Source organism: Cheilinus undulatus, linkage group 3, assembly GCF_018320785.1.
Source record: "Cheilinus undulatus linkage group 3, ASM1832078v1, whole genome shotgun sequence".
NCBI classification, from domain to species: Eukaryota; Metazoa; Chordata; class Actinopteri; order Labriformes; family Labridae; genus Cheilinus; species Cheilinus undulatus.
In genome coordinates, this window is record NC_054867.1 from 35818357 (window position 1) to 35841483 (window position 23127).

General features: G+C 37.9%; 1 protein-coding gene across 5 annotated transcripts in view; it reads left to right on the plus strand.

The window, feature by feature from the left end:
* The window catches only part of kcnab2a (potassium voltage-gated channel subfamily A regulatory beta subunit 2a), a 151441-nt gene that overhangs the window by 126810 nt on the left and 1504 nt on the right, over positions 1–23127 (plus strand). For all 5 annotated transcript variants that reach the window (XM_041782644.1, XM_041782645.1, XM_041782643.1 and 2 more), the window contains 9 exons: positions 7312–7356; positions 7871–7915; positions 8191–8234; positions 9905–9991; positions 11551–11636; positions 11848–11968; positions 13615–13709; positions 14778–14898; positions 21700–21788. In XM_041782644.1, the coding sequence (XP_041638578.1) occupies positions 7312–7356; positions 7871–7915; positions 8191–8234; positions 9905–9991; positions 11551–11636; positions 11848–11968; positions 13615–13709; positions 14778–14898; positions 21700–21788 (733 nt within the window). The remainder of the gene's footprint in view (positions 1–7311; positions 7357–7870; positions 7916–8190; positions 8235–9904; positions 9992–11550; positions 11637–11847; positions 11969–13614; positions 13710–14777; positions 14899–21699; positions 21789–23127) is intronic.

Genomic DNA, 23127 nt, shown 5'->3' on the forward strand with positions numbered 1-23127 from the left:
CCCCTGTTTTGTGATTGTTGCTGGACCTGTAACACACGCCAGGACAGCCTGTTGTGGAGAGACAGCAAGTGTGTGGCCAGCCTTAGTGTGCTGAGGTGGATGTGAAAAAAACACGTCCACCGGTCAACAGAAGATGTAAAACATGTCATAAAGGAGGACACATTCCTGTTTCCTCTCTCTCCTGCCTGCATCACTCACTGTGACAGTCTGTCAGAGTGTGGAGACACAGACAAGTAGGTCTATAGAGCATGTTAGCCATGGGCTGATTAATTCATAAGCTCAAGACACGTCAGCATTATGAATCAAATTAAACCAAAATGCAGTAGCTTATCTTCTACTGACGGCTTGATGAAAAATCCTCAAAACAAACTCAGACTGATGGAATAGGCAGTAACTGGCTTTAGCAGCTCCTCTTCAAGTAAAAAACATCCATGTAAAAAACCCACCAAACTTGAAAAAACAAATCTGTGTTGAAATAGGCAGGATAGAAGTAAAATAGCTCACTTAATGAGCCAACCTACAGTAATAATATGTGGCGTTCAAAGACAGTAGGATTATGCAAATGTAGCAGAATGTGTGTAAAATATGATCTCTAACATATCTAACTGTAGCTGTGTCATGCTAATCTCTAACACTAGCCACAGTGTACAGGTTTGTAGAATAACTACACTCATAGCTATTTCCTTTTTCTCCCAAATGACGCTAACCGGTCTGGTCATTCTCTGACCAAGAATAAGCTCATCAGCTTGAAACTTTGCAAGATGGAGCCACCTGAGGACACATGGATTCAAGGGATCTGTCTGTTGTGCAAAGTGAAGGCAGACAATCACAGCTGTAGAAAGTTTAGTGACTCATATATGAATGTTTGTCACGTTTCCTCTCACTAAGGATGTTCCCATGCGTCAATTTCCCTATTCAGCTAAACGCCCATTTCAATTGCATTTAACTGACTAGTCTAAAGAGGAGAGACTACTTCTAAAACAGCCAAATTCATCACAGGGTCATTGTGTCAGTGGGCTTAGTAGAGCATGGCTAAAGTTAGCAGTAAGCTTCACAAGCTTTTGTTCCTCTTTGCAGATAGATATCCAGTCTCTTCTAATCCACTTTATTTATATAGCACATTTTAAAAACTTTCAAGTTTACCCAAGTGCTGTACAGTACAAACACAGAATTAGATCACCACCACTGTAGAAGTAAAAAACATTAAGTGGAAAGAAATAAAAGCAGGCAAGAACACCATAAAAACATTTAAACATATAAATATTGTGCTTAATATCGTTATTCATCACTTTAATTAAGTAGTTATGCGTGAGTATGACCCTCAACAGCCTACATATAACTTTATTTACATTTTCTAGTTCAAAATACTGTCATGACAGTGTATACTGTCAAAATACACTCCTGATGTTACAGTCACTTTTATCCAAAGTTTAGAACCTGACTGGGATTCGAACCATCAATCTCCCAGACTGCAGCCAACAGGGTAACCTACTGAGCTATCCAGCGTCTCAGCTGTAGTGAGAGGATCAGTAGAGGAGGGCAGAACTTTCGTTCAAGTGGGGGAGGGCGAACCAAACCTGGGGGCAGGTGTTTACTCCCCATTTGAGGTCACTAGGGTTAAAATCTGAGAACGGCTTGTTTCAGCACACATTTTCTGAAAGGTGGAGAAAGAGAGGGGGAGATGGAATGGATTCTTCTGGTACTTGAGGGGATTGTGGATGGGCCAGGGCACATATTTTTGTTAGAAAAGCCTGAAAAAGTGATTTTTGCATAATATGTCCCCTTTAAAGTATGACCCATGTTCCATCTGTTAGCATAGAGGCAGAGCTCATGGCTCATACTGCAGCCAATCAGCTGTGCAATCTATGCTTTTGTGTAGTTAAACTAAATACTTAACCTTTTTTGATACAACCATTTGTGTTTTGACAACAATATAGTTGCAGTTTGCATACCCCATAGTACAAAAGAGCTTTTTAAAATGTGTTTGAGTTAGTAGAAGTTGTGAAATAAATGACTCACTAGCAATCTGTCTTTTCATAATAGAGTAATTGTTATCCCACTATCCACTAAACATAATACTCTGAAAAGTTTTTATTTTGACTGTTTTTCAGCAGAAAACACCTCCAGTGGCCTATTAGAAAAAGCCCTTGATCTTGATCTTGGTCCTAAATCTGTCTTGTCCTCTTCAGTAACATTTTGTCATTGTAGCACAAATGTCAACGGGGATAAGATATTTTTGGTCTTAATTCATAGAACAAGCTTTGATGATATTTTTAAAGCAGTCCATTATTGCTGTGTGTTTGTGGGTTTTGATGTTTTAAATTCCAGCATGGATTAATCTGTCTTTGTAGTAACTTGAGTGCTTTGAAATAATCTAAGGGATTATCCTTTACTCACAATATCTCACCAAAGTCCTTTATTTGTTAAATCCTCACATGAAATTCTAGCCTTGCTTTCATGTTTGGGGAGATGCGTCACAGTGCGAGTATCTCACAAATGAAATTAAACAAAAAAAGAATATAACAAAATATGCAGGAGGTCTCTTTGCCTCCACAGCTGCTAAACTTCATCACTTATGCTGCTTTATTCTAGGAAGCTGTTTGTTGTTTTAGGACAGAGCCAGAAAAAGTCGATCTTTGACACTGAAGCATTACCAACTCTATCTTTGATCGCAGTGCTTCCTCATAAAACAAAGCCTGGTTTGACAGAAAGGATGGATCTGTTAGGCACGTGCAAATGTTTGAGACAGCATGTCACACAGCGCGGTACGTGTTGCATAGGTGTTAATCCCGACAGCTTCCAGCACAAAGCTGCTCCGAGAGGCTTATATTACACACATACACTGGAGAGGAACGAATCTCACACCCCACACATCAGAATAAAAAAGCTTTTATGTGAAGTCCTTGGTGTTCTGGCTTACTTGGATACCTTCATCAGTCAGACTCAGAGAACCTGAAGTGGTGTTTTTGGTGTACAGTTGGGCTGCTGTATTGTTGATTCTGGGCTGGGAGCGAGGACTGATAAACAGCGTGTGTAAGCTGTGCTCTCAGCAGTATTTCCCGGCTGTTTGTTCAGGCTGAGCCCCATATAACACAGACACTGTTACAAAGCAAACATTGAACACAGATATCTAAATAATTATTGTGATTCTTAATGAGCTTATCCATCCCAATAGGATGGGCTCTGTTTCTCAGAAATATGTGAATAAATATGAGCAGTGGCATAAACAAACATGCTCTTCCCATCACATGTAGCTGCTGTTATCAGCACACACATATGGTGGCAAAGCATTTTAAAGTATGCAAGTAATTCAAAACGGCAAAATTTAATTTTCTTGCTGGCTTAGACATATTTTTCTAGTTGCATATTAATTGCAGGGTATTGTTTGAAACTAGTGACAAATTGAAAGCATAATTATAGAGAAATGTGGAATAATAAAATATTATAAATCCATGAATAATTCAGCATTTTGTCATCGGCTCCTGCCGTGAGTCATAACATCAACTAGGCACCGGAGCACAGAGCTAAATGATGGATGTATGGAGAAAGTCAACGTGCTCAAGGCGCACTCTACCTTATGTTTGGGCTCTCAAATTACTCACATTTCAGAGGGGTGACACACCGTGCCTCTGAGGACGTTTGCAAGGGCAAAAAACACACACTTAAATGCACACAAACACACATGATCACTCTTAGGGGAGTGCCTGAATGCTTGTATAAATCCCAATGACGGGTCTAACACTGATAGAAATCCTTTATTAATTTCAAATAAAACAAAAGAACAACTATAGGAGAAATACAGGGCAGGATTACAAAGACACAGACAGGGCAAAGCTGAACACAATATTCACTGGTTATTTATGCAATTACAGACTCCTTGGATTTTCTCTGCATACAAAAATGCAATTACAGCAATAATAAAATCACCTGTCAGGTGTCACTTTACAGCATGATACAGCAAAATGTGTGGAGAATCACCCAGAGAAGAAAATTAGGCTAGCCTCTGTTTTAATCACGTCAGGAAGAAGAAAGACAAAAATAATACCAAGTGAAAGATGGAAGGAGATGATGGTGTCATCTGTCTAAATAAGGCAGTAAAGTAATAAATAAGGCAGCACTTGTCAAGGAAAAGTTATGCAAGTCAGTGTTCAACAATAAAAGCTTTTTACATGAAATATCCAACAGGTTAAAATATGCAGCTGAATAATAACTGTAGTCTAATGACTGTGACTTCCAATATTAGTTCATTTCATCAGCACAGTGGGAAAATTATTATACAAGTGCCTGCAACCAAGACTCAGGCTACAACCTATAATTAGTTCCATATTCCATTATGGATTGATCTGCTGACTTTGTTAGCAGAATAAAGAATGAGTGAGAACATGATGAATGACTTTTCTATACCAGCATTTTGAGTAGATTGGTAATGAAAAACATAACTGTTTTAATTTTGGATTACTGTATATTTTTTTGTTCCTGCAATGTATAATTTTTACTTGGGTGGCACTGGTGTCAAGCCAAAACCTCCTAACTCCAAGATCTGGAAAGAGAACCCTTCTTTTTCAGATATTTCACTGAATGGTCATCATTAGCATCTGCTATTTTTTTTTTTTCTTTGAAATACATTTACATCTGTAAAGGGTGACCAATAAGTCTGATTTATGAAAAAAAGAAATCAAAACAATGAAAAACAGAGATATGAGATTTTGGCCCAACACTAATGTAATGTAATTATAAGTTTAAAAACACCTTTTAGTAAAAAAAATAATAAATGTATTCAGTGCTTAACAAATTTATTTGACCACCCTAACCCTAACCAAAGTACGGTTTATGCCACAGCTGCACTAAATTAACAGCATTGGTAATTACCAAAATCATTTTTTATGTTTCTGCAATGGTTAATACACCAATGTGTAGAAGCTCTTTAACCCAAATGATATTTTTAATGCTAAAATATCATTATTATGGTTATCCATGAATTTTCAAATTTATTGATTTACAAAAAAAACCCTGAAAAATAGTAATCACATTAATATTTCTTGATTTATATGTCAGATTATGGTTATTTACTTGCATTCCTGAACAGAAAAAATGAGTTTTAGTGGTTGAATGTTATGCTTGATTCATTTCTGACTTCTCAGAGAAGCCCAGTGAGCTGACTCAAATTTGGGTGAATTCAGTTTGAAATCCCTCATTCCTGTTCAAAATGGTAAAACGTGGAGAGCTCACTGAAAATGAAAGAGTCCGCATTAAAGCACTTCATGATGCTGGAAGGTCTTTGAGACAAATATGACAGGGGGTTTAATAAATTTGTTAAGCACTGTATATACACATACAGTCTCACTTTTTAAATTTTATGGTAAATTATTTGTAGTATTGCAACTCATTGCAATAAGTATCATGACCCATGTATTGTGATACTCCTCATATTGTGAGCTAATTTTGCTCAATCTCAGCTCCGCAGATTATTTTTCTTGATTTATTGTTTGTGAACTTGTTACATCAGAAAAAAGGAAGAAATTCCTGGTTCTTCTTAGGTAATGGGAGTTCATTTACTCTCTAAATTTCATACATAAACTCAATGTCCCTTCATTTATTTATCTATTATCAATACTGTTTGTTCCATCAGGGGTTACAAAGTAAACACAATATGCTTCACATGAAAACATAAACATGCAAAGGATGATAAAAATATAATAATTAACACATACATAAGATCTGAGTGATCATACTAAAGATGGTGAATATTGTTTGAAGGAAATAAGTGACAAAAGTGGATATGCAGTTATACCCCAAATAAAAGTATTATTTTCAATGCATAGTACTGAGTGTAAATTTCAGCACCACCAAGCTCTCTATCAGAACACACTTGTTCATGACAAGCACCAAAAAGAGATACAGCAACAGAAAGGCAGCTTCCAGTAGCAGTTCCCACAACATTATGTAGCAGACTTTCACATCCAGCGCTTCCATAAAAATGGTAAACAAGTTGTGTCTGTCATGGCTCTGTCATGATAGTCGCTTTAACAAGACACATCCACTTATAAATATGAAAATTAAGAAAGTCATGTAAGACACCAACTAGAAAATGAAACAAAGCTTTCTGTCAGTAATATCGAGCAGAATCATTCACACCTGACATTCATCTAATCAAATCACATGACTCACATCCTCCTAAATTAGTGGGCGATTTAAGCTGCAACATTTCCGGTCTCTTCCTCTGCTGTAATCGCTGCGCCTGGATCAACACTGTGCTCTTGCCTTCAACCCACCTTCACCCCAGCATCCACCTGTTGACTCCGACTGGGGGTTTAAGCCGTTATCTTATCACTCCTCAAATTCTGTGTGTAAAACCTGTGAGGAGTGATGAAGTCGGAGCCTGACGCCAAACATATTATGTTGCATAATAAATGCTTAAACAAACTACAATGTGAGATTATTGGCTGAAATGCATCTAAGATTATTTTATTCACTTTTCAATTAATATAGACATTTCATTGCAAAAAAATCAACATTTTGTAGCTTTCAGCACCATAGCTACAGATTCAAACTGCAGTACATTAAAATAAAGTCCAGGATTTGTAGTTCAGTCAAAGCTACATAAACAAAATCATGTTTTTAACCTGTATTTAACAATGCCTTCAGTTGGAGCACATCTTGCAGACTGAAACAGAATAGCCTTTGCATAACTTCGTGCCAGTCTGCCTCTCTGCAGACAGTCGCTCTAATGCACCATCACAGGTGAGGTGTGGCAGAGTCTTCAACAGACTCTGCCACAAAGCAAACAAACAAAATCATCTTTTTATCTGAAAATGGCTTCAGTTATTTGATTAGAAAAACTAGAAGCTTCGATAGAGTAGCTTCCTTATTTATCAGCGCAGCCAAAATAAATCTTAGGTGTTACTTTTCCACCTCTGAGAAGCGTCCAAATCCATTTTCTGTGTCGTGTGGAGGTGTCTCATTATTTGTCAGGGTGAGAGGACTGGAGAGACATCCTGTCGACAGGTGTCTGCCCGGTCCTAATGAGCCCCATGTTGATGGTAATGTCACTCATTAGCACCCCTGTGGCTGCTAATGAGTGACATAGTGGTGTCTCCACAGCACAGCTGGGCCCCGGGCCCCACTGACTCTGACCTGGCTGCTAATTCACACTCACCACTCTTTAAACAGGTCCATCATACAGTGTGGACTGCTTTCTTTATTGTACGACTTGAAAACAGCCCTCAGGCAGTTAGTCATAGATTCTCTTATCATTTTTAAGACCATGTTTTTTTTTTTTTTAATCTTGCCTTCTCTCCATGTGCTTTACAGGGCAGAGGTGGTGCTGGGAAACATCATAAAGAAGAAAGGATGGAGGTACGAGGTGCACTTTAATTGACTTTCTCTGCCTTTTAATTTCCGTCCCAGCCGGCTGCCCTAATCTGGTATCATCTCCCTTCTTGCATAATGCTGGGAGTCTGTGTGTTGTGAACTGGAAGGGTGAGGTAGGAGGATGAAAGATTCATGTGGGACGCTGTGCCGTGCCCACACACTCCTGTGTCCCTCTTCAGAGATCCTGAATAATGGATGAACCTCTAGTCCCTTGTCTTCTACTTTGTCTGCCCTGAACTGGCGTTTGTATGGCCGTGTCAGGTTTAATGCCAACAACACACAATCAGCCACTCTGGCAGAGTCCTGGCACAGCCTCACTTCTTGTTGTAGGAGGTGTGACAGTAAAAGAATAAGGCTGAAATGCCTGAATACCTTATCTTAACACGCATGATGTCACGTTTGTGCAGACCTTAGATAACTCTGACATAGTAATCCTCTGCTGTAATTCTCTGTATTTGACAGGTGTTCTAACAGATGTGCCTTCTTTATCCATTTGCAGACGTTCAAGTCTGGTGATAACAACAAAGATCTTCTGGGGCGGAAAGTAAGTTTCTTCCGGTTGCTTCTTTGATTCATGATGGCGTGTCCAGATGAGACACAATCCTTGCTGTATAATTTTTCCTGACTTGCTTGATGCTCCTGTTAATAGGATCGTGTGTCATCCTAACTGATCTGTTGTCAGCGACTTTCAATAAAGCTAAAACATTTATTAGATCATATTTCACAAAAGATAGATCATATTAAATCGCAATGGAGGGGTGGATATCATCATATTTCAAATATCTGTTTATTAAAGCGGGATTTTCTGTTGTTTTGTAGGGCGGAGACCGAAAGAGGTTTATCCAGAAAACACATTATAGAAGGTAGGTAGCAGCACCGCAGAAGATTGGATTAATTGCTAACGCTGCAACAACAAAGTACTTCCTAATTAGCTGCTTTTGCTTTGGGGATTTATTGCTGTATTTTTTAATTATTTAGACTTTTAGGGGTTTTGAAGTTAGCAAGAAACCTTGTGTGTCAACCATGTGAAAATTAGAGTTTGTGAATCCTCTGCATTTATTGTTTTTTAGCAGTTGGGTTTATAGGTAAGAATATTAATGATGCATTTATATTTGATGCAAAATAACACTCATTATTTATATTACCATATTTTTATTGACAAATCTAATGGAAAAATAAATCCTGCTAAATTATATTTAATGTGCAACATTTTTTTCTGGTGCAGTAGCATTACCTATTAGCAAAGAAGTTATTGGTCAGTGCTGGAAACTTCCATACTTGATTTGTTTTAAACAATGGGTTTTAATGCATCTAGACATCCGATACTTAAAACTGCATGAAAGCCTGTCTATGTTTAAAGTTAAAAGTAGATAACTGTATTTACTAATGAAAGGGTTCCTGAACTTTGCCAGCCAAAGCCCCGTTTTGCCAAAGTCTTTTAAGACCTTGTGCAACATGAAGGCAAAGATGCTGTCAATTATCAAACACGTTCATTTATTACCTCCGCCAAGGAGGTTATGTGATTGGCAGGGTTTGTTAGTTTGTTTGTTAGTTAGTTTTTTTTAAAAGTTATGGACTGATTTTGATGAAATTTTCAGGAAATGTCAGAAATGGCATAAGGAGGAACTGATTAGATTTTGGGAGTGATCTGGATCACCGTCTGGATCCAGGAATTTTTTTAATGATTCTTACCTATTGGAAGACAGGGCTGATGGCGGAGGTCTGCGCTCTCCAAGTGCTTTTCTAGTTTCAGTCAGTGTCTCTTTTGGAAAAGATCTCTTATTTTTTTTCTTGAGAATAATCAAAGGTAACAGCATCAGTAAACACATTTCAAGGATTTATTTCTTCATTATTACACCTTATTTTACACAAACTTCTATTAGTAGTGGTTTTGCCTTTTTTAACATTAAAAGAACACAGATTTTACTATTCAGGTTAGTAACACCTAAAAAAACAAATGCTTTTGTCAAAAATATTTTGTTAGATATTTTATAGTTTAATTCTCCCTAACCTAGGAGGATTAAGGGTGTATCAAACTCCAGTGTTGGGGTGAAAATCCTTCAGTACAAACATCATTATTTATCCAGGCATGCTGTTAGATGTTTTATTTTATCTAAATCACCAACAGCATCATGTCATTAGATGTCATCAGATTTAGTTCATTTATTGATTTATTCTGTTTTTATTCTTCCTTTCTTTACTGTTCTTATAAGATTTTAATTTTATATGTATAGTGTGTAAGCTGTATTTGTGATTATCCATCTTTATGATCAGCAAAATTCAATCATAAAAAAAAAAAAATCTATTTTTGACTATTATGGATGAACATCAGTATGTGTGGCACAGGTGTTAGTCCAGGTGTAAGTTTGATTTTGAGTGATGATTTTATTTTAGAGGAGAGAAGATAATGTACAAAGTGTAATAAAAACATTTTATGTCATACTATTTTGATCCATTTAACTTTTTAGCTTTATGTTATATTTTTTAGGAGACTCAGCATGGCTGTCTAATTTTGGTGTTTTTTTATCCCCAGGTTTAAAAGCATCTCTAGAAAGACTGCAGTTAGACTACGTGGATGTGGTTTTTGCAAACAGACCGGACCCTAATACACCGATGGAAGGTAATTCTTTGTCTTGTTAATTGTCAACACTTGTTCAGCTCTCACTCAGTTAAATGTGTGTCCGTATGTTTTGTCATATTGCGCTTAGAAAACTTAATCTTTTTTTCCATCTCTATGACTACTGCAGCACTGAGACTCAAATCTACAAATCTCTTGTTACTGAAACGTCTATTTTTAAATGCTGCATGTTGTCCTGGTGCTTCCGCCTCCACAGTCAGAATAAGGAGGAATGAGACGCTGATGCAGGAGACCTTTAAATGGCAGAGTGCTAACTGTGTGTGGGCTCAGCTGGTCACACAGTGTGCATCTGCTCCCATATCAGAGTTCCCCCTTTGGGTTAGAGCTCTGTCAGAGGTCATCCTTCTGCCTCCGTATTGATGCTGCCCTTGCTGCGGCTCTTTGGCAATACCTCAGTGTCTTGTTAGTCACAAGTAGCTGGTGTATTCTCTTTTTTTTCCCCCTGGATTTTAAAGTCCAGCCGATTCTTCTGCCCATCTGCCCTTTAAAGACCGCACACAGTTCACACGAACAGCTATGAGTCTGCGTCTCCAATCCCAGAGCATTTAAACCATCTGGGATATTTGATTCTGGCAGTAGCTACGGGGTGGTAGAGGGGTGGAGACGAGGTGAGCTGCTGTTCTGTCAGTTTACAGAGAAACCCTTTTAAGACGAGCGCCCACTGCATGACGGGAAGGATGATTTGGTTGTCTGGGAGAATCTGCACAAGCAGCACTTCATCGAGGCGAACACACAGATGGATGAAGGGTCAGCGTGCCTCTGTGTTATTGCGTTTTTGGTGCCCCTGATCTCATCAGCGACACCTTGATCTTTATCAAATGGGCTTCGTGTTTCGGTCAGCGGTCAGATGAAACATATTATCATTTTGACCGAGGAAAGACGGAAATTAAAGTCGGGTGATGTGAGATTTTATTCGCTGTCACTTGGGCTCAGATACGGCTGTAAAATGAAGGTTCAATCTGATGACTTCCAACAAAATATAGTGATGCGTCTACAGAATAACTTTAATCTGTCAGTCAAGCCTGGTCAGCACATAATGAAAAAAACTTAATCCCTGATGTACTTTTCATGTTATGGAAGCAAACGTATTTTTTAAACATCCATGTGTAGACATTCACTCTATTTCAGTTTTTCAACGTTGTCAAAATGCTTTGTGTCTGATTTACAGATCTGAACTGGTGTAAACATGCCTGTCATCTCACATTTATTTCAGTGTGCTCTTTTTAAGACACCCTGTAGCATACTGCAGATTTAAAAAAGGACTTTTTATTGTAGGTTTCTACATTAGTGTCAATCAAATGCACTTCGTTATGGATGCATGTCATCCTCATCAGAGTGAGTGATGATTAGCATAATCAGCTTTTCCGATTTGTTTGAAAATGCTAACCAGTGTTTTCAGGATAATAGTAATAATAGAGAATGAGCAGAGATAAGCCTTTACGTTTCTGCACGCACTACAGGATAAACACAACCGAGGACATGCTTCTAAATGGGGTTCATGCATGATGATTTTTGCATAATTTTTGTATATTTTCTTGCAGAAACGGTCCGAGCAATGACCCATGTGATAAACCAAGGCATGGCGATGTACTGGGGAACATCTCGTTGGAGTCCAATGGAGATAATGGTGGGAATCAGTGTGTCTGTGGAGATGACACTCATACATATACATCTCCAACATCCCCCAAGGAGTTTGAATTCATGTCTGACCTTGCCTTGATTCTTCCTCTCTCTATTCATGATGCTTGCATTCATGACACATTGTTGCTCCTTATATTATATACTGTATGCTGTGCTGTAAAGGAGTCTTATCCTGTTAACTGTGTTGTTTCCTATAGGAAGCGTACTCTGTGGCACGACAGTTCAACCAGATTCCTCCCATCTGTGAGCAGGCTGAGTATCACATGTTCCAGAGAGAGAAGGTGGAGGTACAGCTACCTGAGCTCTTCCATAAGATAGGTGAGCAGACACAGATTCATGGCTTTACTTTGCGTTTAGAAATAACCTAAGTTTGTTGTGCCCGAGAGCTATGGTGGACCCCTAAGCTTTCCCAGACCAAACATTTAAAATCACTTTCTTAAAAGAATCATTCCAATGTCTAATAAGTGAATAATTGCCAAATCACATTATGGTTGATGCTGTGGTCCTTGCTACTGAAACATTAATATTGTAACAAACAAATTCAACGCAACACAACATCCAGAATACAACAGAACATAACATTAAACCAGTTCCATGACAAGAGATACTGTATCTTTTAGAACCTAACAGCATTAAACTTTAATACATGCACTTACATCTTCTCTCCTTACATCCATCTCTGAAACTCACAGGTTAAAGATGTAAGGATCAAAAATGAAGTAAGAGAATAAACGAAAAGAAACATAGTGTAATTGTTCAATTCCATCTATATAACCACATTCTTGATGAAAAGGTGCATCACATAAGTCAATAGAGGGCACCCTAAAGCAGTGGTTCTCAACTCGTTGAGCCTCAGGGCCTTATTGATGAGAAATGTGACTCAAATTTCAAAGTTTTCTTCCACTCAAACTAGTGTCATAAAATATTGCAGTTTTGACGTGTGAACAGAACATGACTGAACAAAGAGACAGGACAAGGGAACATACGTAAAATTCACATCACTACAGAGACCGGTGAGCCTGCTAGCATACTATACTGGGAAAACCAGCTTTTTCATCCAAGACAAGGTGATTAAGAAGTCAGAGTCCTGGAAAAACAACTTATATGTACTCCTTATCATAGGAAATTGGAGTGGAAATGTATGGACGTATATCAGCTTACTTTTTCTGTACATCAGTGGTTCCAATCCTGGGGGGCTCAGAAGATCTCAGGGGGGTGTGGGACCCTGTCTTCTTGTCAAAATTAGATAAACATATATATTTTTTAAAAATCATGATGAGAAACATAATGTGGGATGGCTTATTTGGGCCAACCTTAAAGATAGCATGAGAAAATGCGTAATTTTTAAGCAAGGAAGTTAACATTTTTTGGGAAAAATTCAAAATTTTTGAGATTATAAAGTCATATATGTTTACAAGAAGAAAAACTCAGAATTTAAAGTTTAAAAGCTGGAAATTTACAACAAAAAATAATTTAATTTCCAAGTTTAAAAAGTCTTACATTTTGACATCGGAAACTCAAAAAATTCAGGTTTTTAAATCGTAAATTTCAACAGTGTGGAGTCAAAAATGTTCTTAGACACGAGTGGAGAGGCCCCAGTACATCCTCAGTTCATCAGAGATTTTTTGCCACATTTTTTCTATTCCAGGCATTTAAATTTTAAACCCACGAAAAAGCTTGGCAACCCACTTTAGGTCCTGACCTACCAGTTGAGAGCCACTGCCCCAAAGAAGGTTTCTTTACATGTTACTGAATGAATACATTTTTTAAACCTCTGTTTTTTTACCAGTGCATGGGATTTTTAAAGAATATTCAAAAATATACGGTTCTATGATTTTGACAGATAAAATATTGGATCAAAATGTTATTTTCTATCACTTCTGTCAGAGAAGTAAACAGGCAGCCTCGATTAGAAGTGCTGTTTCTTGTTTTTCCTTGATGATCACATGCCTTTGTTCTCTCAGGTGTGGGGGCCATGACGTGGTCACCCCTGGCCTGTGGGATCATCTCAGGGAAATACGACGGCAGGGTGCCTCCCTACTCTCGGGCTTCTCTGAAGGTAGACGCACCCCGCTCGGTTTTCCTGGTTTTGTCCTGCAATGATCATTTTTGATGATCTTTGTCACTGTTCTGTGACACCTCCTGCTATTGTTTGTTTGTTTGTGCGTTTACTGTGTGTTTGTCTTTCAGGTTCTGTGACTCTGTGCACACCTCGTAGATCTGTTGTCATTGCCATGCTTGGGCATGAGCAGTGCAGTGCAACACTGTTGGCCAGCTGGTGTCAGCTTATACATTAATATGCACACACATGAACACACAACGTACATGTGATAAGACCGCCTACACACAAACAGAGCAATCATAGTATGGATTGTTTACATATTTATTCTTTAAAAAGTCAATCCTTCAGTCTGCTTTTGCAGGCAACTAAAATAATGCTTTTCTGCAAGCACTAAAGCAGCCATAAGTGAGCATTTAAGAGGAGAAGATCACATTTAAATTGGGTCAGAATCTCAGAAAGTTATTTTTCACTATATTTATCCGTAGTATTTCAGTATATTTTCATTAAATCAAATAAAAAATAAGATTTACTGGTAGAATGGAACACCTGACCTACTGCAGTGTTGTGTTCTCGTAGTGTAGTGGCATGCTGTGTTTCTGTGGATTGTGTGTCAGTGAATGTAGATTAGTCCTTAGACCGGATCATGAACCTAGCCTCCATCGTGGTGTTGTGCAGTAGTTTTAGTGACGTGTGTGTAATGTGCTGCTTGCTGTTTGGTTCATTGTTGCCTGTGGATGTTTTGATATTTACTGACTGATTTTAGTCTTGTCACTAATAGCATCATAGTTAAACTCCTGATCTTTGATATTTGACAAAGATTATTGTTTTGATTTAGATTTAACCTTAACAGCCACCATAGTGGTCAGTTTGTGTAGATGTATGTAATTGTTCTAATGTCTTTCACTTTTTGATAATTATAATAATACTGATGAACCTTTAGCCTGGGCGTAGAAGAGATGAGACAGTCACTTGTTTAAAAACAGGCCCTTGTGACACACAGGAGCTGCGGCGCGGCCGTGTGAGCAGGGCTGTGTTTTTGAGCAGGTGTGCTGTGTTTTCAAACAGGGTTACCAGTGGTTGAAGGACAAGATCTTGAGTGAGGAGGGCCGGCGTCAGCAGGCGAAGTTGAAAGAGCTGCAGGCAATCGCGGAGCGGCTGGGCTGCACTCTGCCCCAACTCGCCATCGGTACGCAGATACACTCTGCCGCTCTCTCTCTTTCTGTCTGTCTGTCCGTCCCTCTGCCTCGGACGGGCCGAGGTCTGCAGCGAGGTCTCGTTTCACTGACCGTGTGTTGTGTTGTCACGTGTGTGTCTGTCCACTGTCATCTGTAGAGGTAGAAAATAAGTCACTGTATCAAAAAAGAAATAAAATCTTGAAAATTAAAGGGATAGAAACCTACTGGAAGGATTACATTTAATGATCATTGTTAAAAATATTTTATTGGCATTAACAGAGACAACTGTTGTTGCCAAATGAAAATCAAACTATATGACTATACAACGATATTTTCAAAATATTTGACAATGATGTTTTTACTTAATCCTTATATATATATATATGATATAAATTAATATGTATGGGTCAATGACAGATAAGGCTCATTCATTTGCGGTTGTTTCACCTGACCGTTGCAACTAATTTTAAATTAACCAGGCAAATACTTTAACACGTTAATTTTATTTGTGTCATAAAGAGGACTAACCCTGCAGAGCAGATGGGTTTGCCAGTCAGTCATATGGAAATCCATCTTGTAAAGCTTCAATCCACACTGTTTGTGCAACACGGGTGATGGTTCAGCCAGTCATCACTATAGCTATCGGTGGGGTTTAGTTGTACTGAAAGACGATAGCAATGGCTACCACTAGTGTGTAATAATTAGCTCAGGTGTAGTGGAAGTCTTATCAAAATTTCACCACATTTCTTCATGAATAAAAGAGCAAAGAACCACACTGAAAACTTTTTATGATGGAAAAGGAGAATTAGCTGTTTTGCAGACCTGCTTCAATCAATCAATCAGTCAATCAAGAACTTTATTTGTCCTCAATAGCGGCGATTCAGTGTGCAAAAATATGGGGAGCATAAGAAACATACAAGCCACACGAAACACGTAAGCGTACATAAAAACATGTAACAGCACAATTTGACCCATTAAAGCACATGAGCTTGCAAGAGTTATAATAAGCACAGATGTAGCCACAGTGGCAGTTCATTAGAATTTGACCACATTACTCCATGAAAACAAGAGCATAGAGCCACACCAAAAGTTTTAAAAGACAGATAAAATGTTACTTCTCGTACTTCTCCTAATCTGCTTCAACACAGGTTTGTGATCATTATGGGTAAGGTAAAGTTGCACTGTAAGCCAGTGTTCATAACAGCTGTTACGCTGAAGAAATAAGCAGTAGGAAAGCGGCAGTTTTATCTAAATTGTGCCACTTTTTTTTTTTTTTTTTTTTTTTATAAAAACAGAGCAAAGAGCTACAACACAAGCTTTTCTTGGTGGAGAAGACGTTCTTGCTCTTCTCCAGACTGGCCGCTGTATAATTTTTATCCACATCATCTCCACTAGTTATGCACTATGGCAGAGATTTCCTGTCAAGCTGACATTAACTCTTGAGCTGTGCATACGTAGAACCTAATTCTGTCTTGTTGCTCTGATTGGCTTGTCATAAATGTGATAGAACGTTTGTCCAATCACCTTCTGAGAACTTTTTTGAGTTAAAGAGGTGAATACTCAGACACATATTGTTGCTTAAATGTTTCTTTTAGAAAGTGGAAAAAAATATTTTTGAAATAAAATCAAGAGTTTAACAGTAAAATACATTTTTTGCAGTCTTATAAAGGTTGTACCACCCTACGGTGAGAATGTACCGGCCAACCTGTGACTGCAAAGAAATGTTTTTATGTTTACTTTAAAGGGTCTATAAACCACTTTCACTTGCCTATGAGTGCAGTTGGAGTTAAATTGATGATAAATTATGCTGCAATCTCTTTTTATCACTTTATTTTTAAACAAAAGTTGCAGTGATTATGGTTGCACCACCCAACTTTTAAGAACCTGCAAATTACAGGAGAGAAGATTTTGGATGATCATAATAACTTTTAAATGATGAATTTTAATAGTAGTTTTTAATTTCAAAATGCAACCATAAAATCATGCCCAAGTTTTCTAATTTGAATTTCTCACAGTTAAAATGTCATTTTTAACAGTGTTAGTAATCCATTAATTTACTTGGACAGTTGCACCACCTGAACATTTTTAGGGTTTGAGATGCCAAAATATGAAATCAATTATATTATTCAAACATACTGAAAATGTGTTAAAACAAAGTAGGTTTCATAGAACAGATTTCTATATGCCATAACAAATTCAGACACAAAAATGTGCATGTCATGTCATTGACCCACATACATATACTGTCTTTACATGTACAAATATATAAATCATTATTAGTTTCAATTAAATAAAACTGATTATAATGTCATATAAAAGTTTATCAAACTATCAATCTTCTTGTCTAAAAAGGTGGCGGTCAGTTACAAACCTAGTGTCTAAGTGTATAAATTGAGGGTCACAGCCTCATAAGTTCTTGGTGTGGCTCTACTGCTGTAACCTGGGTCATGAACCTTTCTCTGACAGCTTCATACAACAGGCAGATGAGAAGAAGATTACTGAGAGGATTAAATTTAAACCAACAGAATACACACTATCTGTTCTAAATAAGGATCTGGCACACCACCTTTGAAATCTGGAAAGCAGGGATGTAAACACAACCATCTTTATAGTAAATATAAAAACCATGTTTATAGTAAATATAAAAACCATGTTTATAGTAGATGTAGACATGGGTCTGCTGTCTCCCCTACTGTTAACATGTATTTAACAGTTTCCAGTGTCAGCATAAAAATAGCATCCCAGTCATAAATCCAACAAGTGACCAGTATCGATTCACTTCCGGGCCGTGGAGCGAGAAAGTGCAAAGCCAGAGACGTTGACTCCTGCGAGGGCTGTTAAAGCATCAGATGCTGGAGACACGGCGAGTAAATCTGGGACTCCCTCTCTCCACTCAGCGCAGATTTTTCACTCTCTCAGTAATGCAGTGTCATAGATTTAGTTTCACGGCCCATTAGTGGACACTACCAATTACCATAAATCCTTGGAGCACTCCTGAAGGCAGCACAGGAGATTAATGCCCTCTGTTTTGTCCCCTACATCATGGTGGCACTCAGTATTGAATAAAAACTGTATAACAATGACAGACTCCTTCCTGCCTCTGGCTGCACACCAAGGCCTGCTGTTACGAGAGAAGGGATACTTCATTAGACATGCAGGTGTCTCAGTAACCTGAGGGGAGCTCCACACCTGGGCGTATCCACACTGAGACAATTCATTTTTATTCCCACATTTGTAGGAGATTTGTTTGGAGCCATAATCCCGCTTTGTTTACTGCCAAATTCACAATCCCTTTATGCTGTAATCTGCTTACAAGAGTCTTTTCCTCAATTGCATAAATACACAGCTGTGTTGCATAATACAGCAGAAATGATAGCAGAACGGCAAATGAGATGATGGTTTTGTGTCATTTTGCTCACAGATCCTTCTCTGACACATTTATGAGTGATTAAATACTTTATTTCACAGTATGGACTCAATGATCCCAAATAAGAAGGGCAGTGATTCAGACTGGTTGGATACAGTTTATTGTTAGTCTCTTTAATATTTTGCTCATCCTGTCTTTATATTGACACAGTTTTGAAGTACAGCAGAACTTCTACAGAAATTCTCAGATGAGAATTAAAACTTCAGACTAATAGACAAATGTCTCTGTTTTGTTTCGCAGATTAAACTATTCACCAATAAACACGTTTACAACTTAAGAAAAAGTACGAGACCAGCACAAATAAAACCTTCTTATTGTGATTCTATTTACAGAAAATTACAACAGAGTAGAAAAATAATGTAGTGTTTTCAGACCATGAATAATGCCTCGAAAGCAAGTTTCTATTCGTTTTGAAACAAAAAAAACAGTTTCCTCAGCTGAGGAGGAGCAAAAATCAAGTTAAATTGGCAGTATTTTAATGTTTCACATTGAGTAAACCTTGGGTTCACTGGGTAATAGCAGTACCCGACGAATACTGCATGTTTTACCTTAATCAACTGTCATTTCCTGCAAATGACTCCTTAAATAATAATAATCACACCTTAAAAACAGAGAAAGAAGCTCATGCACACTTCCCTGCTTTATGGTGACATATTCATAACACAGCGTATTGATCTAACCATCCTTTGGCAACATCAAGACATTTCAGTTTATATGTCAAGGTTTGTAAAAGTGTGTGAAATCCTTGAAAATTTAATTTTAAGGTTTGAAAGATGCTTGGATTCTAAGTGTCTGAAAGTGCTTTAAATTGTAATTCTCTTTTTCTCATTATAAAAATAGAAATCTGACTGAACAGTTCACTTATTAGACGGATCATTGATACCCAACCTAGGCTTTGGGACCCCCTTTGGGGTGAAAGGCTTTGTCTGCTCCAATGATGTCAATTAAGAGAATCCAAACTTTATGTCTTTACACACTAGATATGTGTGTGTATAGAAGGTTGTTCATCTCTTTCCTGGCTTGGTTTTTTTCTGAGCAGGTCAAAAAAACAACCCATGACATCACCAGTCATGATGGGGAATTGCCCCACTCCCCTAAAGCTACAATGATATGAATTTACAGAGCATTTCATCTCAGGACAGCTTGATGTTCGCTGATTTCCCAGCCTTCGTTGAATGTTAACAGTCAGCTACATGGCTGTATTTTTGTTCATTGTGGGGTAAATTTCCCAAATCTATCAGACACGGTGACCTAGGGGTCATTAAAGGATCATAACAGAGAGATTTGTACCAGAAAACAGTAAATATGCAAAAATAATTATGTTAAAAAATAAAATAAAATAAAATTTAATATAAAAAAATAGTTTTGATTAATACAGGCAAAAACGTAAATATGTTTAAGGAACAAGAATCCCCAACTTCTGTCTTTCAGAGCCAGAGCAGCTGCACTCTTATCAGAATCTTTTTATCTGAGATGATCGTATTTAACATGGCTTCAGCTCATTCAACAAACAAGCCCACACCATCCTCCAGCAGGCTTTTCTGCCTCCTTTTTCATGACTTTGAAGCTTACTTTTATAAACTTAGCATTGTCTTTCATGACTGAATTTGGCCTGGTGGCTCATAACACAGTGGCCTCTCATACAACAAACCTAAAATATAGATTTTCATATCAATTTACGGAGACTTATAATTAGAATTACGATTTAAAAAAAACGAATTAAATTGTTTGTAAAAAAGTCTTAAGGTAAAAATATTTGACCTATTTTCTAAGGTTTTTATATATGAAACTAATTTAACATTGATATTTGCCAGTAATGTGCCACTTTCTTTGAAGGGGTCTCAGGTTTTCTTGGATTTTCTTGGCTTCAGGGGCTCCAAAGAAGAAAGAGCTGGGAACCAGTTAGATATAGGAATAAAATAAGTTGGGGAAAAAATGAAATAATTGCTGAAGTAATCAATTAGTCAATCTTTAATTGTATTGCACCAGTTCATAACCAAAGTTATCTCAGATTTTTCTTTTCTTTTCTTTTTTTTTCTTGAAAGCTACTGGGCTGATATATGATGAAACTCACTCCTTTATATGTGGGGCATAAGTTCACATGAATATTCAATATTTTCTGTGATTTATTGTGAGGTCATGAACTAGTTTCTGGCTGACTATGAACCAACCAGCTTCTGGTGATCATTAATCCCAGTGGTTTTCTGATTGGATGATTGAAAAGCTCAGGCAGTCTTTTTTAAATGTCTTAGTGTCTGATGGAGGTTGGTTGGACTGAAACGCTGTACCATTTAGTGAATATGTCAGCATAAAGCAAGAAAGTGAGCTGGAGGTTTTTTGGTTTGACCCTCCTCTGAAGCAGCTGTCAGACGTACAGGTCTGCAGAGATTTTTTTCAGTGCGGATAAAATGACTTTATTCTATGTAAGAATTAATACAATAAGAACTGTTCTTTTTTTGTTTTTGTTTTTTTTTTACAAACACAGACATATGAATAGTAGAACCAAAGAAAAAACATACTTTTGGAGTGATTGATATTGTGAGCACAGCACAATCATCAAACATAATTAATCCCTGATTCTGCTGCATCCATACATTTATTAAATGTAAACATAAGAAAACTGAAAAACAAGCAATTTATGAAAAAAAAAATGTAAAAAATAAAATTAATATTGTAAAAGATTGTGATTAATAAAGGCAAAAAAGTAGCAATGTTTTTAAGTGTTAGTGATGTAATATCTTGGCAAAATTACAAAGAGAAACACTGTAACATTTACTTCAAATGACAAAACTCATGAACAAAACAAGCACATGGCATGCAGTCCAATAATCATTTTATTTCAATAATCTCGTTCCCGTGATTGCTGTAGGCTAAAATTGTTATGAAATTGAAAAGCAATTAGTTGCACTGCTGCATAAGCTAAAATTTTCCTCTCTTAAGTTCTAGCTGATTACCAGTCTGCTCACTTAGTAAATGTTTAATTTCATAGAAATGTTGTTGTAATGTCAGTATTAGTCCATGTAATGCTGCACATTGAATTCTTCTACTGGTCATAATATAAAGTACATGAGTTTTGCTTGCAGTGGAGTATTTTTATATTCTGACCAGTAAAGGGTCTGTATTTTTGTTCTGCAGCAGTTGAGTGTCAGTGTGATGTAAGTGCTGCGTTTGTGTTCATCTGTGATTTTTTCATTTTACCTTTTGTAGACATAAAAAGATGCATTAGCTTCCAGGGATTGACATTTGATATGTACACAAAAATAATCTCTCTGGTGTGCGTTTGTCAAGTGCTGTTGTGAAAACATTGTGCGTGTGTGAGTCAGGGGTTGTGTGTGTGTCTATGGTGGAGGTGGGCGTGTCACTGCTCTTTACTGGTCTCCTGCAGCGTGGTGCCTACGGAACGAGGGGGTGAGCTCTGTGCTTTTAGGGGCGTCCAACACCGACCAGCTGATGGAGAACATAGGAGCAATACAGGTGAGGCCCTGAACAGTGAGTGTGTGATTTTTGTGTTTGTTGCTCTGCTGCGGCGTCGTTTGTGAAAATGTGACCTGACCGCTCTCATCAGGCTGTGATTCCGTGCCTCTGAGTTTCTAACGCAGCCTCCCCTCCTCTCCTGGGTACAGCTCGGCCTCTCGGGCAGTTTGCTGCCTCACGCTCGGGTGCTTCACTGTACCGAGTTAATAAGGTCAGCCGAGTATCGGTTGCCGTGGGGATTGGAGACGAGTTACGGCCACTTCCTCCTCTCCTGATAAGATGCACTCCTTTAATGGGGTTTTCCACCGGTGGGGGTTTACGTCCTCTCCTCACATTATGTCTGTCCTGCTGTAAAGAGCACATCTCAGCTTCTCTCATGCTTTGTGTATTCTCCTCTGAGTGTGTGTGAATGTGAACGCACATTATTACACTGGATGCCTTAATGCTGTGTGGCTGTCTGCCCTCAGCACATTTTATTGATATTTTCATGAAAATGCTAAGCTTACATTTCTCAAGGGTCCACAGTTTTCCTTTTACCAGGAAATATTACATCACAGATGTGGAAATAAACCCTCAGCCAAGTCGTTCACATCAAATTACAGATTTGTTCTTTCATTATTGTCTTCACTGGAAAGAACACAAGAAACAAATCATCTTTTGATTTTCTTCATGGGAATACTTGGAAATTAGACTTTTAAGCCTTTTGCAGTCAACATCATTATTTGTTGTGATGAAACATCACCAAAAAATATAACATTAACTATCAGTGCAAGAAAAATAAAATACAATCTTGTTTTTTAGTTATTTGGACCCCTGTCAAAATCATTTTTAAGTACACTATATGGACAAAAAAGCCTGACCATTACACCAACAGCTACTGTAATGATATTGTATTCAAATACAGGTATTTTAATGTGGAATTGGCCTCCTTTTTCCAACTATAACAGCCCCCATGCTTCTTGCAAGGCTTTCCGTTAGGTTTTGGAGTGTTTTCTTGGGAATCTGTGCCCATTCATTCTGTACGACATTTATGAGGTAAAACCCTGACGTTAAAACGAAAAGGCCTGGCTTGCGAACTTAGTTCCATTTCATCCCAAATATGCTCAATGGGGTTAAGGTCAGGATTCTGTGCAGTTCTTCCACACCGAGCTCATCAAACCATGTCCTTACAGTCCCTGCTTTGTGCATTAGAGCACAGTCATGTTGGAATAGAGAAGGGCCTTCCCCAAACTGTTGCCACAAAGTTGGAAGCAAAGCATTGTCTTTGTTTACTGAAGCGTTAAGATTGTCCTTCACTGTAGATAAGAAGCCCAGCTCAAACCCTGAAAACAGCCCCATA